We start from the raw sequence: 18,456 nt of genomic DNA, 5'->3' as shown, positions 1-18,456 counted from the left end.
CTAGGCTAGGAACAGCACAGCATCACTTCTGCCTTATTTTATTCGTTGAAGCAAGGTGTTAAACTGACCTGGTTTCACCATGGGAAGGGACTGTACAAGGGTGTGAATACCAAGAAGCATGATTAATTGGGGACTGTTTTGTAACTACCTACCACATAGTTTACCAAGGTCTCTCTGGCTGCTGTGTTGATAATAGAATGAAAAAGGACAAAGGCAAGAGACAGGGGAACCCATTAGGAGCCTTTCCAATATTATAGGCAAGAGATGCCTGTGGCTTGGATTGGGCTACTTATGGAGGAAGTGTGAAGAAGTGGTCAGATTCTGGGTACGTTTTGGAAGTAGAATCAACAGGATTTCCTGACGGGTTGGGTGTGGAGTGTGAGAGAAATGGATGAGTCAAGGGCAACTCCAGGGTTTTGGGCCTGAGCAACTGCAAACACGGAGTTGCCATTTACTGAGACGGAGAAGGCTGGAGGGAAGTACGGAGTTGTTGTTGGTTGGTTTTTTTTTTTTTGGAAAGGGTGGGATTAGGAGTTCAATTTTAGACATGTTGAATTTGAGATGCCTTTTAGGACATTCAACTGCAGATGTTAAGAGGCAGTTGGAAATATATGAGTCTGGAGTTCAGGAGAGAGGTCTAGGCTGGTTATGTAAAGCCGTGAGACTGAATGAGATCAGCAAAGGCCTGAGCTTGGATAGAAAAGAGAAGAGGACCAAGGATCACACTCTGGGAGACTCGACACATCAAGGATATGGAAGCATCATGCTATCACAGTGAAATCAAGCGATGAGACCACCAGTTCAATCCACCACACTCTATCAATGACCTTTCTATTTTTATTTGGGGGAAATTAAAAAAAAATAAAAGCAAAACCAGAAAAGCACAAAGAAGAAGATAACAATTTTCCATTTCCTCATCCCCTAGAATCAGCTACTCTTAACATCTTGGCCTCTTTGCTTCTACTTTTGTGATGTGACCATCCTTCTATATGTGTCTCTGTATATAAACCCAGATTTATGTTTTTAGAAATACTTTTGTTAAACTGAGGTTATCTGGTAATTTTAAAAACAGATTTATTGAGATGAAATTCAGGTATCATACAATTTAAAGTACAAAATTTAATGGTTTTTAGTATATTCACAGAGGTTTGCAATCAACACCACATCAATTTTAGAACATTTTCATCACCTCAAAAAGAAACTTTATGAGACAATAGAATAAATGCATTTCTTGGGCTTCCTATAAAAAAAAAGAAACTTCATATTCATTATAAATCATTCACCATTTTCCCCTAACCATCCTCTGTTCCAGCCCTAGGTAACTGCTAATCTGCTTTCTGCCTTTATAGATTTGCCTATTCTGGATATTTTGTGTAAATAGAATCATATAGTGTTTAATTCATTTATATGAATTTACCTGAAGAAATTGAAGTGAAATCAGAGGACCTGGTTAACTTCAAATTAATTTTAAAACTTTGGACTTATTCATGAATCCTGATCAGCTTTCTTATGCCTCCCCCTTCTTCTCTCCCCAGTCTCCTGGTTTTTGTTAGTTATATTATTATTTTTACTTTTTCTAGATTTATAACACTCACAGTCTCTTCTCTAAGCATAATCCTTAGATCTGGAACAGTAGTCTCAGATTTAAATAGATTCAATACTCATTCTCCATCTGTTGCATAGATGCTCCATTCCTGAGTTCTTCATTTTGGTTCAACTCCTGAGTAGATTTTGTGGTTAAATAGTTTTTAAACCATTCTGTCCCCCTTTCCAAACCAAAAAGGGCTAGAGAGGTGGTTTTCCTTTGGTTCATTTATGTTTGAGATTGTCTTCTCCTCTTTCCCTCTTTTCTTGAACAACAATTCACTGGGTATGGTATTCTTGGCTCACATTTTCTTCCTTTCATTACTTTGCAAACATTTGTTCCATTGTCTTTTCGTATGAAATATTGCTGTGAAGAATGAAGTTTAAAAAATCTTTTATATCGATTCACTTTTTCATCTGGATACCTGAAGATTACATTATTTATTCTTGAAATTCAGTGGCTTAGGTAGTGTATTAGTTATCTCTTGCTGTGTAACAAATCATCCCCAAATGTGGTCGTTTAAGACAGCACACATGTATTATCTCACAGTTTCTGTGGGTCAGGAATCCAGGCATAGCTTAGTTGGGTCCTCTGCTTCATGGTCTCTTGTAGGCTCCAATCAAGGCGTTGGCCCAGGGTCTGTGGTCTCATGTGAAGTCTCAACTAGGGAGGGATCTGCTTCCAAGCTCACTCAGTGGTTGTGGGCCGCATTCAGATCCTTCTGTGATGTTGGATTGAGGGCCTCAGCTCCTCATTGGCTATTGGCTGGAGTCTGCTCTCAGTTCGTTTGCTAGGTTGGCTTCTTTCTTATGGCAGCTCCCTTCCTGAATATGTGTAGGCTGAGAAGGCAATAGAGGAGTCTATCAAGGGGAGTCACGGTCTTTTGTAACCTAATCACGGAAGTGGTATCCCATGACTTTTGCTGTATTCTGCTCATTAGAAGCACATCCCTAGGTCCAGCCCACACCCAGGGTGAGATACAGAGGCAGGGGTCTCTGGAGCCATGTTAGAAGCTGCTTACAACAGCTAGGATATATCTCAATGCTAACTATTCTATATCATATAAAAGTTTGTTCATAGGGCTTCCCTGGTGGCGCAGTGGTTGAGAGTCCACCTGCCGATGCAGGGGACACGGGTTCGTGCCCCGGTCCGGGAAGATCCCACATGCCGTGGAGCGGCTGGGCCCGTGAGCCATGGCCGCTGAGCCTGCGCGTCCGGAGCCTGTGCTCCGCAACGGGAGAGGCCACAACAGTGAGAGGCCCGCGTACCAACCAAAAAAAAAAAAAAAAGTTTGTTCATAACAGTGTTCTTATCTGCTGAATCAGTACTGAGTATCCTCCTTCCCCCTCTCATCTCTTTGAATATTTCTTATGTTTGTTTATTTGTTGAGCTTTTTTTTTTTTTTACCTGTGTTGGATCATCTTCTGGGCTGGGACTAGGGTTAGGACAGCAAGGCATAAGGGCACACAATTTAAGGAGGCACTCACTCCCAGGGGCTAACCCTACACTTGTGCAACCCAGAGACTGAGTACCTCCTTAAATTTGGTACCCTATGTGTCTCACTTGCCGTGCTCTAGTCCCAGCCCTGATCTACTTTACCTGTCTTTCATATCATTTACTTCTCTCTAAATGTTTTCTCTTTTTCTTTTTTAAAGTTTTTTTTTCATGTGGACCATTTTTTAAAGTATTTATTGAATTTATTACAATATTGCTTCTGTTTTATGTTTTTTGTTTTTTTGTTTTTTTTTTTGGCCACAAGGTGTGTGGGATCTTAGCTCCCCAACCAGGGATCGAACTGCACCCCCTGCATTGGAAGGCGAAGTCTTAACCACTGGAGCACGAGGGAGGTCCCAATGTTTTCTTCTTTGTGTTTTTTAAAAATCAGTCAATCTGTGTGATTATCTCAAGCCTTTCTCTATATTGGTGATTCTACTTTGGTTGATGTCTATTCTGTTTCTGACTGTTTTTAATTTATTAGTTCTGTAATAATGTTGTTTATTGCTTTGCTCCTCCATTTATTCCCTTAAGTCTGTAATATCCTTTTATATCTCATCCTATTGGGGGTTCATTTCATTTTTGAGCTCTTTATTGAATTACTATTCAATATAGTTTGAAACAATTATAAGGTATTTCCTCTGCTCCTTCTCCTATCATCTGTCTTCTAGGTTGGGTTCTTTTTTCTTCCTTCCTCCTTTTCTCTCTTCTTCCTTCTCCACCTTTCCCCCTTTCCATTTCCTCTGTTTCTCCCTCCCTCCCTCCCTCTTCCTCCCTCCCTCCCTCCCTCTTCCTCCCCCTCCCTCCCTCCCTCCCTCTTCCTCCCCCTCCCTCCCTCCCTCCCTCTTCCTCCCTCCCCTCCTTCCCTCCCTCTTTCTTCCTTTCTTTCTCTTTCTTCCTTCCTTCCTTCCTTCCTTTCTTCTTTCTCTCCTTCCTCCCTCCCTCCATCCCTTCCTTCCTTCTTTCTTTCTTTCTTCTCTCTTCCCTCTCTTCCTCTCTTCCTACCTCCTTCCCTCTCTCACTTTCTCTCTCTGTTTTTTGTTTTTTTTTTGTATGTTTGCATAGTTCACATACTGAGTGCTTTCTCTAGCCTGGGTGTGGGCAACTCTGCTCTGATACTGAATTTGCTTTGATATAGTGTGGGTGACTCTTTCTTTTCTTCTACTCTCTTCCTGACTTCTCTGTGACTATTCTCTTCCCCAAAGGGGCTGCAGTTTGAGAGTTGAGTGTTAGGTTTTCTGTTGCCTGAGGGAATTGCAGGGCTCAGGTAAGGCAGGAGGGGCTTTGTTAGAACACCTGGGCTCTGCTCTCTCTCCTGGGATTTAGGTAAATGCTCTATCACAGGGTTCATTCTACTTAATTACTGGGCCTTAGGCCCAGTAAAAAACAGTAAAAAATTACTGTTTTTAGGCCTTATGTGGAGTTAGTAACTGGAGTCATTTATTCACTTTTCCACTTTTACCCATTTCTCCCCAGCAGCTTTTCCCACTGGTTCTCAGTTAAGAGTGGAAACAAAGGACCCCTGCTCAGCTTATTTCCCTCTAGATGTTGGGGTTTTGGAGGATAGCTCTGGGGAGGGAGGAGCTGAGAAGGGTTATATTCTCTACTTTACTCCAGAATTATCTGGTTTTTTGCCTTGGCTGCCAATATTTAATACTTACCTCATTAGGCTTTTTTTTTCCTTTGGTGAAAAACATTTCCCCCCCCACCCCCCGACACTATTTTTTACTTTTGGGGGAAGGGAAGTCTATGGTGCAATTGCAACCCTCCGTTTTTACCCAGGAGCTGCCCCAGATGATCTTTAAGGCTCCTTCCAGCCCAAACTAGATCGTAACCCTGAGTTCCCTACTGGCCCAAGGAGCAATGTGGCCACCGTGACACAGAGCAGAGCCAGCTTGGCGGTCACTGAGGCCTTTGCATCCGGGAAGGGATGCTGCCCTTCTCAGCCTTGGTGATTCCTGAGCAAGGACCAGAGATGGAGGCCCAGGATTTGCCGAGCCTGGTGCCCACAAGGGAGTCTTGCGTGATGGTTGGCAGGGAGCAGTTAGGATGTGTGTCCATTGTAGCTGTGGTCCGGGTCAGCTAAGGATTCCAGGGTTGGCTATGAGACCTGCTCTCACCCCTGGGTGGCCCAGACAGCTGGGCCGTGCAGGTGCCCCAGCTTGGGGGATCTCTCCTACCACCTGGCCCTTGCGGGTTTTTTGGACAAGTCTATTTATTTATTTATTTAGGCTGAGCCAGGTCTTAGTTGCCGCATGCGGGATCTTTAGTTGTGGCACGCAAACTCTTAGTTGTGGCATGTGGGATCTAGTTCCTTGACCAGGGATCGAACCCAGGCCCCCTGCTTTGGGAGCGTGGAGTCTTAGCCACTGGACCACCAGGGAAGTCCCAGCCCTTTTGCTCTTGTGTCTTGGGCTGAAGTAACTGGGCCTTGCCAGAGGCTGCCTCCGAGGGGCTGAGAGAGGCCCACCTACCCTTCCTCTGAGGACCCCACTTCCCTGCCAGGATCTAGCAGGTGTCTCTTCTTGGATGGGCAGCAGAGCCTGCAGTGTCAGCTGGGTTCTCCAGGAGGACTGGAGCTCATTCCCCATCTGCCTGTCTACCAGGCTGCTGGGCCTTTGCTGGCCCATGGGAGCTGGGCGGTACCTTTGTGCCCTAAAGACAGTCCCTGCAATTACAGGTTGGCACGCCCAGGGGAAAAGCGTGCCAGCCAGCCTGGCAGCTTGCTAGTGGCCAGTCTGTGCCGGGGACCTGCATCCTGACTGGCTCAACCACACTGGGTGAAGAGTTGACCTGTGCAAGGGGAGGATCGGCCTTACCTCTGCCTGAGTCTCCACAAGCCCGTGGGAGACATTTGCTTTCTCCCTACCTGGGGGCACCTAGAATCCACGCTTTGCAGTTCAGAGATCAGTTACTGCCCAGTTGGAAGACTGAGATGGACCAAAGTGAAGACACTGTCCCTTCCACTCCACAGAGGCTGAGCCTCCTCTGGGGCAGGTGCTCCAGCTTCCATCCTGCTCCCTGCCCATGCCTACCTGTGCGTGTAGGTGTACGTGAGGAGGGTGTCTTTGTGTGTGAAGGTATGAGTGTGTGCATGTCCGAGTGCAGGTATGCACATGAGTGCAAAAGCAAGAGCATGTTTGTGTACATGTATATGTGTGTGTGTGCCCATGTGATTGTGCACAACTTGCTGTCCACATTATAAGACCACAAGCATGCACATGTACATGCTAGGCTGTTTTCCAGCAAGTTCTGTACGAGGGTCGTCAGCCGCTGTCTGTTTGGTTGGTACTCTTGCCACACATATTTTAATACTTAGAATGTCATCCCTGTTACCTGCTTATGTATGTGTCTTTGTGGTGTGTGAGTTTTGTGTATGTGTCCCAGGTTATGGGTCTAGGTATGTGTGCATGGGTCTTGGAGCTCCTGTGTGTGTGTGTGTGTGTGTGTGTGTCTTGAGGATGCACGTGTCTGTGCATGCTTGTGTGGTTGTGTATTATGTGAGTGCATGTGCTTGTGTCAGTGTGTGTGTGTGTGTGTGTGTGTGTGTGTGTGTGTGTACGTCTCTCTGGCCGGGGGTGACTAAGGCCAGAAATATGCATCATCACCGCCCCAACTCGAGGGGGAAATCCTCTTGAGTCTGAAATGGAAAGGCCAGGGGTTGAGGGGCTCCACGCTTCTCAGGCGGTATTCCCAGGCCCTATCACCCAGGGAGACGCAGTCAGGGTGCAGGGAACCATGAACAGGCACTAAGGGGATGAGGGCAGATTTCCCATTTCCCTTTCGGAAGTCCCCTCCGGGGCTGCTGTCCGGAGGGATGGTGGGGCCTGGGAAACTGGAGAGGCGGAGGGACGGGGGAGGCCTGGACCAGGCCAGCAGCAGTGGCCGGGAGGAGGGGGCAGATCTGAGGGACATTTAGGATGCAGAATGGACAGGAATCAGTGTCTGGAGGGGTGCGAAGGCAAGCAAGGCATGTAGGAGCCCCCTGCCTCCCCCTTTCCATGTCTGGCCGCTTGGGCAGCTTGCTGGCAGCCAGTCTGTGGGTGGGTCCTGTATCCTGGCTACCTCAAGCACCCTGGGCGAGGACAGTAACGTGGGGGGACAGGAGGAGAGAGCAGGTTTGGGGACCTGGTCAGTGCGAGGGGCCTGTGGCCGTGCAGAAGAGGGCATCCAGGGGGCTGAGGGGCCCATGTGGGAGGAGCTTTGAACGGTTGGCTGGCTACATTCTTCACCGTGACTTAACTTCAGACCAGGGCCCTTCTTGTTTGTTTTGTTTTTTAATTGCGGAACGCAAGTCTGCGTTGGTCGTTGGTCGTGGGGGCCGCTGGATTCTCAGACCTGATTTGCACGCAGCCTGTGGGACCAACTGAAGTTATCTTGCAGCTTTAAAAGCAAAGGCTGTTGGTGGTGGAGGGGGCTGCTGGGGCACTGGGCCACCCTATCGTAGTAGCGTTGGGAAAACCAAGGCCCAGAGGGTGGTGACCGCCAAGGGTGGCCCCACATGGCCAGGTCACACCTCTTTGATGGGGTGTCCCTCCAGGGGGTCACACCTCTTTGATGGGGTGTCCCTCCTTGAGCCCAGGCAGCCGCCTCAGGAGACTCTGTAATTACGGGATTAGGAGGTGGCCTCTCCCCAGCTGGGCCTTTCGCTCCTCAAAGCCTCTGCATGGAGGCGGGGATTTGGTGGCTTGGGGTGGGTTTCCAGGTGTGTCTGAGGAAACCTGGCATCCTCAGGCAGCTTGTTCAGCCTGAAAGGCCCCGTTGTGGCTGTAGCCTCCCTCCGATTGGCCCTATTTTGGGGTCAGGATCCACCCTGCTCCAGCTGGCGGAAGGAAAAGGTGTATCTCAGCATGTCCCGTGGGTGTGGGGCAGCAGCGGGGAGACCGCAGCACCCGCAGAGAGCAGGCTTTGTGTGGCTGGGCCCCGGCTATGGAGGGTAGGATGCCTTTGAGCTGGAAGTGGGAGGAGGGCAGTGGCCTGGCAGTCCTGGTGGATGTGGGAGTCGAGGGAAGGATGGGTGTGAGCTGCCCTCACGTTGGTCCCAGGAGGCCGGGTTGGCAGACCCTGTGGGGCTGGAATGCAGGTCTGCAGCCTGCCTGGGCCCCGCCTAAAGCTCGCCAGCTGGCCACTTCCTGATTCCCACAGGGAGGCCCGCCCTGCCCTCAAGCGTTCCCCAGTCTGTGGAGGGCCAAAGGCTAGTGAGACTGGGAGAAGACACCCGCTGCTCCCCCTTCCCAGTGGGTCCTGCCGTCTCTCCGCAGCCCTGAGCCACACTCCTGCCCGCCCAGCCTCATGGGTGCCTTCCTGCCTCCTCGCCTCTGCTCACTAGGGTTCTCTGCCTGGCACGGCCTTGGGGCTCTTCTAGACCCATGCTGATCTTGCCCATCCTTCGGGGCTCTGCTCAATGCCACCTCCACCTGGAAGCCCTCCCCATCCTGGGCTTTCCTCTGACTTCCCTCTTGCCAGCCTCACCCAGCACTATGGTCTCTGGGACCTCTCGGAGTCTCCCCCCGACCTCACCGACAGCTTCCTGTCCCTCACCTTGCCGCAGGGGAGAGGGGCTCACCAGAAAGTGGCTTGATGTGTGACCCTGGGCCTGAGTTCTCATTTGTGGAGTGGATGTAATGATACGTGTCTTATGAGGTGGCTGAGAGTTGGATGGGTGACAAAAGTGGACGTGCCTGGCATGCAGTCAGTGTGCAGGCAGTGGCCCTTTGGTTCCGCGGTCCTGGGTGCTTGTAGGCCTTTGGGATCCAGAGCCTGGGCTGCCCCAGGCACAGCCCCGTGACTCCAGGAATGACTAATTCCACTCCAGCAATAAGCCCTTAGAAGCTCTGAGAAATGAGACTTTTCCCCTCCTTCTTGCTGCTTCATTAAACTCTTCTTGAGTGAGTGGAATGAGGGTTGTCCTAATCCTTTGGCACGAGGTAGGGGGTTCAGGGAGCTGGGAGAGACAGGCACACAGCAGCCTCCAGATGGTGAGGCGGAGGGTGGGCACACAAGGTTATCCCGGCCCCACAGGTGCCCGGAGTGGGGGTGGGCGCTGGACGGGGGCCGGAAGCCTCGTGTTTCAGGATGGATTTGCCCTGGGCCAGCTGGCGACCTCAGACAAGGCCTGGCCCTGACCCGGGCACAGTTTACTGTCTCAGCCTTGCTCACGTCCCTGTGCCGCTCTCGGGGTCTGGGAAGGGGAAGGCCTGGGAGGGGCTGTTGATAGGAGGCCTAGACTGGGCAGTCTGGCTGGCATGCAGTAGGCACCTCCTTAGTGTACATAGGCCTTAGGGGAACAAAGGGGAGGGTGGGCAAGCCCTGGACCTTTCTCCTCTGTTTATTTATTTATTTATTTAAAAAATTTTGTATTTATTATTTATTTATTTGGGATGTGCCAGGTCTTAGTTGTGGCACATGGGATCTTTAGTTGCAGCATGTGGACTTGTTAGTCGCAGCATGCGGACTCTTCGTTGGAGCACGCATGCAGGATCTCGTTCCCCGGCCAGGGATTGAACCCGGGCCCCCAGCATTGGGAGCGTGGAGTCTTACCCACTGGACCACCAGGGAAGTGCCTTGTTTCTCCACCTTTAAACGTGGCCTGGGAGTCCTGGCTGCCTCCCTGGGTGACCTCAGTGGCTAGACCCTGGGGGCCGTCCATCAGGGGGAGTGCTCTTGCCAGGCCCAGGCCCTGGCACTCCTCTCTGGGTCATGGCTGCCAGTCTGCCCAGATGGGAATGTCTACCCACTCTGGAGGCTGCTGCAACTGGGAAAACAGTTGCAAACCTCACCCACCCCAGTAAGTCTCGATGGGTCCTTCCTCTGGGCAGCCTCAGTCTCCTTCTCCACAGGGGGGAAGAAACAGCATGGGGAGGGGCTGGTGACTGAGATCCAGGGAGCCTCATCCCGGCCACCCTGTGTTCACAGGTGTTCCTGGCCCTCGGGGAGCTGCTCCTGTCCTGCAACTGGGCCGTGGTTGCTGACATCCTGCTGGTAGGTGTGGGAGTCGGAACGGAGGGCTGGTCCTAGGGCCTCTTGAGCAGGGGCAGCTGGAGTCTGTCCTGCTAAGGGCTGGACTTCTGCTGTTGAGTGGCCTAGAGGTCAGGAGGGGCTTCAGAGACCATGGGGTAGGGGACCAAGGTCAATGAACAGTCACCTTGGACCAGGGGCCTCCCTGACAGTCTCAGACATATCCTTTGACCATCACTCCCATTTTGTAGATGAGCAAATGGAGGCTCAGAGAGGGTAGGTGCCTGAACCAAGGTCACACAGCCTGCAGAGGCACTGAGCCAAGACTGGGGCCCGGGCTTTTTGACTCCAGGCCTCCCTCCCTCTTTCTTGACTGCTCTTCTCAGCAAGCAGGCTCCTTGGCCTCCACTCTGGGTGTGCAGACAGGGATGCTGGACTTCAGGGCCACTGAACCCAGGTGGGTCCAGGCCACCCCAGCTCCCATATCATGAGCTGCAAGGCAAGGGGCCGGCTCAGGCTATAATGAGGGCTGATGCTATCCTGACCCCATGACTGCTAGGTCCAGAGTCTAGCAGGACCCTCCCTGAGCCTCACACTCTCCATCCAGCCTCCCTGCCTCCTTCTAGGAGATGTGCAGGGAAATTTTTTGAACACTGAAGGGCTGTGCCCTTGTGGATTACACAGGGTCCCAGACCTAGGGACACCCCAAGAGCCCTCCTCCTGCCTCCTGGTAGTCCAGGGCTGGGTGGGCGTGAGGGAACCAGAGCAGCTTGCAGTCGACTGAGCGCCGTCCTGAAGGGGGTCTAGTGCAGGGGCACGAACCTGGATTCCGGAAACAGACCTGGGTTTCAGTCCTGCTTCTGCCACCTACTAGCTGTGTGTGACCTAGGCAAGTCACTTTGTGTCGCCGAGCCTCAGATTCCCTGTGTGGAAAATGGGGATGAAAATACCTCCTGGATTATCATGAGGGTGAAATGAGATTATCCGTGTAAAGCTTTTGCCCTGTGCCTGGCACAGAGAATGCTGGCTGGGATTCTGATAGCAAGTCAGCGGTTCCTACTTTCTCATCTTCCATCTCCCAGAGAAATCCTGGCATCCTGGAATCTGAGTTTGAAAGGGCTGTGGGGAAGTGTAGTCATTTAATTAGCCAACAAAACCTGCTTGAATACTTCTGTGGATGGGAGGCTCACTCTCTGTCTAGATGCTCTGGCCCTCTTCTCAGCCCAGGCTCAGCGGATGTAGACGGCTGTCCTGTCTTTGACTCTTGGGTGGGTGTATCAGCTGCAGGGCTGGCGGGTCTTCTCTTTTCCTCCCTCCAGGCAGGAGACTTGGGCTCCATCCCAGACTTGGCCATAGACCTGCTGAATGGCCTTGGGCCTCAGTTTCCTTGTCTATAAAAAGGGGTAGTCTATAAAAAGGGGTAATCATGGGCTTCCCTGGTGGCGCAGTGGTTGAGAGTCCGCCTGCCGATGTAGGGGACACGGGTTCATGCCCCGGTCCGGGAGGATCCCACATGCTGCGGAACAGCTGGGCCTGTGAGCCATGGCCGCTGAGCCTGCGTGTCTGGAGCCTGTGCTCCGCAACAGGAGAGGCCACAACAGTGAGAGGCCCGCGTACCACAAAAAAAAAAAAAAAAAAAAAAATAGGGTGTAATCATAACCAGCCTGGTGGGGTAAGCAAGATAGCCTGAAGGAAAGCCCTCAGTATGTGGAATCGTGCTGGCAAATGTCCTTTTTTTTTTTGGCCAAGCTGTGCAGCATGTGGCACCTTACTTCCCCGACCAGGGATTGAACCTGTGTCCCCTGCATTGGAAGTGTGGAACCGCTAGAGAAGTCCCAGGCAAACGTTGTCTTGAGTGGGGCTGCCCACTTGTCCTCTGAATCCTGCCCCCTGCAGCTTCCTCCACGTCCCCACCCCCAGCCTGCTCCCTGCTGCACACGGCAGCCCTGCAGATATGTGAAGACTGCGCCTGTGTGTCCCCCACCCTGCCCACTGTGTCTGTGTTTGCAAGAATGATTAACCTGGCAGAGCCAGGCTCTTTGTAGAGCTGTGTGTGGGCTGGGGGCAGGAGAGGAGGGGTGAGGGGGCCAGTCAGCCATAGTCTGAGCCATCTGGGTCTGCTGGGGAGCTGGCTGGCACTGCCCAGGGGGCCAGGCTGGACATGATCCAGCCTACTTAGTGCTCCCCACGGTCCTCCCCTGGCTTGGAGGCCTCCAGCCCCTAAAGCTTAGTGGGGCGTGTCATCCCAGGAAGGCTTCCAGCCCCCCTTCCCCTGCCTCCCCACCTTCCCAAAGCCCCTCAGTGGAGGACAGCCTTGTGACACTTCGGTGGCCGGAGCTGGACCAGTCCCTGCGGTTTTGGGAGCTCAGTCCCCAGACAGAGAGGGGGGGAAGGCTCCAGGGTGGAGTGATCTCTGGCAGTGGGGGGCTCCCAGCTGTGGGGCGGAGGGCAGACAGACGGCAGCTGGGGGCAGGGTGAGGAAGGGTGGGAGGTGACGTGACCTGGAGCGTAAGAAGCTGCGCAGGGGAGAGAGGAGAGAGAGGGTGGTAGCTGGAGTTGGCAGGTCATAGGTAGCTGGGGTTGCTTTTCTAGAGGTGAGGCAGGAGCAGGCTCCAGGGGGCCGGAGGGGAGATGGGTGGAGAGAGGCCAGCAGGGGGTGGGATGGGGCTGGGGAGGAAGCAGCCTGGAGCCAGGCAGGGGCAGGAAGTGTGGCGACACTGGTGTGGCAGGAAGTGCAGGGAGGTCCCTGCTGGCTGCCCTTGCTCCTGAAGCACAGAAGGTGAGAGGGCAGCAGAGCCCAGGAGCCAGGATTCTGGAACAGTCCACCTGCTTCCACTCCCAGCCCTGCGCCTCTCTGGCTGGCCTTGGTTTGCTCAAGTGTGCAGTAGGTAGAAAGGTGGTACCTACCTACCAGTTACGCCCAGGCTACGCAGGCAGAGTGAGCTAAGCCCGTATCACGCACGTTCCTGAGGGGTTGCTGTGGGCTCCATGGCCCCATGTCAGTCCTGCCTCAGGGACACGGCTCTCTTTGATCTGCTTATCCACAAGGAGGAGAATCCAGATTCTCTCTGGGGAAGAGACCTCAGGGGCTCTTCAGTGGTTCCCAAACTTCACTGAGCCTAAGAATCAGGTTTGGGGGAGCTTGTTACAAATTCAGCTTCCAGGCCCTCTGTCTTCAGAGTCTGATTCAGTTGGGTCTGTGCTGGGTCGAGGGATCTGCATTGCTGTCCAATGTCCTGCGTGATCCCGGTAGAGCCGTTCCTCAGAACGCACTGGAATACACTGGTCTAGTGTAGCCAGCTCCCCAGCTCGTGAACCCTCTGCGACACTCTGACTAGTGCAGTCCGTCCCCTTGTTCACCTACTCTCTGACGGGGAGCTCACTCTTTGTACGCTGGGAAGCCCCTCCCTCCTGGTGGGTCAGTTAATAAAAAGGACCTTGGCTGATTACAGCCAAGACCCACTTTAGACCCACCTCCGGCAACCTCCCCCTGCCCGGCGGGGCCTCGGAGCGCCTTGCTTCCTGGAAGGCTGGAGAGTGTGTCTCCCCAGATGAGCTCCCTGCTTCCCCAGACCTACTGATGGTGTCTCTGGCTCCCTCCCCACCCTCCTGTCTGTCTGGGCTCCGCTCCAGCTTGCCCACCGCCAACCGTGGGGAGTAGGGTAGAAGGGGGACTCGCTCCAGGTCTGTCCTCAGGCTGCTGGAAATCCGCCACCAGGCTCACCTCCCACCTCCTCAGCACATCGCCACCCCCTCCCGCTGGGGGGTCGTCACCCTCCTGTTCTCCCTCTGGCCGGTCTCCGTGCTTCCCTGCTCTGCCTGCTGCCCCGAGGTAGCTGTCTGCTCACTTGTCAGTCTCACCCTCCCAGGGGTGTCTGGGTGGGGAGGCTGAGTGGGGAACGTGAGGCAGGCTGCCAGGGAGTCTGCACCTGGTGACTGGTGCAGTAACCAGTAACTGACTTTCTGCACTCCCTTGATGCATGCCCTTGATTGGCGCTGGTTATGCCTCTGGCTATAAAGGGAACAGCTCTTCTAAGAAGGGCGAGTCAAAAACAGAGGGGTTTTTGTCTTGGAATAGAGTGAGCCTGGAGTTTGGGGAACCCAAAAGCCTCTGAACTTCTAAAATTACCTGCTGGGCTCTCCAGCTGCTGGTGGGGCCCAGCCTTGGCCCCTGGCTACATGGAGACCCTGGGGACCCAGAACAGGCAGGGGGAGACCTACGTCTCCCGCCACTGGCATCAGGGGCTGGTCCAGGACCCGCAGGTTGGAGTTCCTGGGAGGGGAGGAAGGGAGGGTCCAGGCAGCCCCTGCATGGACTTTCTTGGACACTGAGTCCATCTTCTAGGAGGCCCTGCCCTTCTGCCCAGAACCACCAGTGAGTAATCACATAATTATGGGGTGAGAAGGAAGCACTTGGGGAAGGTGCAAAGCTGTGGTCAGTTCCTTCTCAGGCTTGTTGGCAGGTCCAGGTGATGGGTGGGAGGCCCGGCCTCTCTCGCCACCTGGACAGAGTGGCTCAGCGCCGGTGACTCCGGGACCAGCCGGTCACCCTCAAGAGTGACTCTTGCTGCTCTGCCCTGCCCACCCACAAAGCCCTCCCTCCAGTCCCCGGGCTCTGGCCTTCACACCTTGGCTCACACCGTCCCCTGTCTGGAGTTCCCTTCCCCGATATCGCTGCCAGTGAGCGGTTTTCAGGGCTAAGGGTGAGCTTGTCCTCTTGGTTCTTCTCACTGTTTTCCAAATGTTCTATAAAAAATGCGTAAATATTGCTGGAAAGTTTCCTTCTTGCTTCTAACAGCAGAATGGTCAAAGGTCAGACCCTGGAGAAGAAGGCCTGGGATCAAATCTCAGCCCTGCTATTGCCTGGCTGGGTGACCCTGGGCAAGTTACTCACCCTCTCTGTGGAGGGTTTCCTCATCTGTCACATGTGGCTAGTAATCGTATCTCCCTCATGGGTTGGTTGAGTGGATATATAAAAAATATATATGTATATGAGATACAGAAAATGCATACAGGAAGCATTTAATAAATGTTAATAATTATTATCATGATGGGCTCGGATTATGGACAACTAGGCCTTGGGGCTAAGGCTCTGGGGTGGGAAGTTTCCCTGTGGCTGCCCTGTTGGGACTGTGTGACCGTGTGGCTTCTACTTGAACCTCCTGCCTCCCTCCCCTCCCCTGCTGCAGCCCTGGGTTCTGGCAGGGCCTCTCCTGAGACCAGTCTCCAAGATGGTTCTACTTGACTTATTTAGTTGTCAAACTTTCAGCTAGTCCCCTCTGTGCCTGGTGCCTTGCTGAACCCCAGGGACCCCAAGAGAACTTAGGCAGGAGCTTTGCTGCTGCACAATGTAAGGGTAAGGGGAGGAGGACCATGAACTCTTCCAGCTGAGGGGGATGTGCCTTCAGTTAGGGGTGCACACGAGCTGGGGGAGCTCAGGGCAGGCACCTGAACTCTGGGAAGGCTTCACAGAGGCGGTGGCCCAAAGGTCAGTCCTGAAGGACGAATGGGGATGCTCCAGCTGGACCAGGGAGGGGAGGGCTTGCCAAGCAGAAGGCACAGCATGTCCAAATGCCTGGACGCTTCCTGCCCCTTAGAATCATAGGGCATTATTTCAGCCTGATGTTCTCCAGGTATCAGATGAGGAACGATAATGAAAGTGACCCTTTATGTAGGTACTATTATTATCCCCATATGGGGATGAGGAGGCTGAGGCACAGAAAGGTGAAGTGACTTGCCCCAAGTCACACGGCTAGTGAGTGGGGGGTGTGGGACTGGAACCCAGACAATCTGACTCCAGAATTCATATTCTTTTTTTTAAAAAAATAAACTTATTTATTTATTTTTGGCTGTGTTGGGTCTTAGTTGCTGCGCGCGGGCTTTCTCTAGCTGTGGCGAGCGGGGGTACTCTTTGTTGCGGTGTGTGGGCTTCTCATTGCGGTGGCTTCTCTTGTTGCGGAGCACAGGCTCTAGGCGCGCGGGCTTCAGTAGTTGTGGCTCGGGGGGTTCTAGAGCGCAGGCTCAGTAGTTGTGGCTTGCGGGCTTAGTTGCTCCGCGGCATGTGAGATCTTCCCAGACCAGGGCTGGAACCCGTGTCCCCTGCACTGGCAGGCAGATTCTTAACCACTGCGCCACCAGGGAAGCCCCAGAATTCATATTCTTAACCTCCCAAGTGGGCCTTTTCAGCAAGGCTGCCTTCGGTCTCTGCCCAGAGGGGCTTCTTGAGATGGGGGCTGAGCCCTCCACACCACTCCGCCCAGGTACCCACACGTGCAGGCGCCTAGCTGTGCACCCGCTCTTTACCCCACAGCCCACACTACTGCCTTCTGGGCCCCTGAGCTGGGACACACCTGCCCCATCACTGTTGTCACAGCCATGCCTGGTCACTCTGATTTAACAGCGAACTCTCAAGAGGGGTGGCCTTCATCAGGGACCTGGCAGCTCCATCCCAGGGGACCAGGGAGCCTTCCTGAGCCTCCAAGCGACCCGAAGGCTCAGTGGTGGGGCTTCAGGCATTGGGGTCGTCGACCCCCTGCCATCCCACTCTCTTGGCCAGGCTGTCACCCCACCAGGCTGGTCCTTGGCAGCCGGGGGACATGAGGGGGCACCTACTCCTTGCCCTCGCTTGGGGAGCTCTCTTGGTGCTTCTGTGTTTTGCAGTCCGTGGTGGTACCCAGGTGCCGGGGGACAGCAGAGGCGCTTCAGATCACAGTGGGCCACATCCTGGGAGATGCCGGCAGCCCCTACCTCACTGGACTTGTAAGGCTGGGTGGATGGCAGGGCTCCAGGGAGGAAGTGCACTTGAAGGCCTGGAGGCTGGTCTGGTGGGCCCGACAGACCCAGCCTGTCTCCTCTGCAGATCTCCAGCGCCCTGCTGGCTGGGCGTCCCGACTCCTACCTGCAGCGCTTCCTCAGCCTTCAACAGAGCTTCCTGTGCTGCACCTTCATTATCGCCCTGGGTGGTGGCTGCTTCCTGCTGACTGCACTGCACCTGGAGAGAGACCAGGCCCAGGCCCGGCAGCCAGGCACAGGTACCCCTGCCTCCTTGCACCCATACCAGGCTCAGGGCTGACCCTATAGGAGCAAGGATCACCACCCACCTGCTGAGCCCCTGGCTAGTTTATTTATTTGTTCATTCATTCATTCATTCACCCATAGTTATTACGTCCCTGCTATGTGCCAGGCAAGGCTGCAGATGCTGGGGAGTGAACACCAAGTCCGAGCCCCCATGAAGCGAAACAAACAAGAAACAAACAGAAGAAGTAAAAGATAGAGTATGTTCAAGGTGATAAGTGCTATGGAGAGACATAAAGCAGGAAAGTGGGGAGAGAGGAACAGGTGGGGGCAGGTTGCAGTTTTTGAAAGGGTAGTCAGAGAGGTCCGCACTGCGTGGGGACTGAGTCATGCAGCTATCTGGGGGAAGGTGCTCCTGGCAGGGGGAAAAGCTAGTGCAAAGGCCCCGAGGTAGGAATGGACCTGATGTGTTTGAGGACTGGCAAGGAGGCCAGTGTGGCTGGAGCAGGAGCAAGGGGGCCAGTGGTTGGGACGAGGGTGACAGTAATGGGACCAGAGCGTGGGGGCTTTGGGGGCCTTTGTAGGGACTGAGGCCTTACACAGAGTGAGATGTGAGCTGCTTTCTGGTTTCCAGTGCACAAGCCCCAAGGTGTCTGATTTACATCCTAAAAGCACCACTCTGGTGCTGCTGTGTTGAGAACAGACTGTAGGGGGTTAGTGTTGAAGCAGAGGTACCATAGGAGGCCCTGCAGCCGTCAGGGGAGAGCAGCAGGGCTGGGACCGTGGTGGTGGCATTGAAGGTGGGGAGAACGGGTCGGATATGGAATTTATTTTGAAAACGGAAGCTAGAGGATTTCATGACAGACTGTGCCCAGGCCTCGTCCCAAAACACCTTTGCCTCCTTTGGGGCTGGCTGAGCGATTTCTTCCCACAGGGATCCCCGACAGCAAGGACGTGGACAGCGAGGCCATGGAGAGCCAATGCCTGCTTCCTAGCACAGATGCCTCCCCAGAGGACCCCTGAGGCCCCTGCCCTGCAGCGAGGAGGTCCCACCCACCCTGCTCGCACCCTTCTGGGCGGCCTCCACTGTATCAGTGCCTCTGCCCACCTTTGACTGCGGCTCCGGGACCCTGGCCAAGCTGCACCTGCCACTTCTTCGCTCCCAGCTAGAGAGCTGGCAGCGCCTGCGGCTGGGCTGGGAATTGAGCTGTCAGCACCCTCGGTGGGAGGCCTGAGCCTGTGCCTGCACCCAGCACGAGGCCACGCCAGCCCGGGGCCCTCAGCCTGGCTGCCAGCGGGCCCAATTAAAGTGTGGTCAGTACAAAGCCCGTGGATATAGGCCTTTAGACCTATGTTATTTATAGCCTCAAGGTGTCTCTGCTGGGATTAGAATCAGGAGACGAGGA

At 53.7% G+C, this 18,456-nt stretch overlaps 1 protein-coding gene across 4 annotated transcripts in view; it reads left to right on the top strand.

The window, feature by feature from the left end:
• The window catches only part of SPNS3 (SPNS lysolipid transporter 3, sphingosine-1-phosphate (putative)), a gene marked incomplete at its 5' end in the record, with an annotated part of 44,919 nt that extends 26,544 nt beyond the window's left edge, over positions 1-18,375 (top strand). Inside the window, 4 exons of one of the 4 annotated variants that reach the window (XM_082605009.1) lie at positions 9,995-10,060; positions 16,697-16,795; positions 16,896-17,067; positions 17,985-18,375. In XM_082605009.1, the coding sequence (XP_082461135.1) occupies positions 9,995-10,060; positions 16,697-16,795; positions 16,896-17,067; positions 17,985-18,073 (426 nt within the window). In that variant the 3' untranslated portion in view covers positions 18,074-18,375. The remainder of the gene's footprint in view (positions 1-9,994; positions 10,061-16,696; positions 16,796-16,895; positions 17,068-17,984) is intronic. The other 3 variants (XM_082605010.1, XM_082605011.1, XM_082605012.1) reach the window with 3 other exon arrangements.
• Between the last annotated feature and the right edge of the window lie 81 nt (positions 18,376-18,456).

This window comes from Mesoplodon mirus, assembly GCF_964341445.2.
Source record: "Mesoplodon mirus genome assembly, chromosome: 18".
In the NCBI taxonomy this organism is placed as follows: domain Eukaryota; kingdom Metazoa; phylum Chordata; class Mammalia; order Artiodactyla; family Ziphiidae; genus Mesoplodon; species Mesoplodon mirus.
This window is presented reverse-complemented; position numbering and strand designations above follow the sequence as displayed.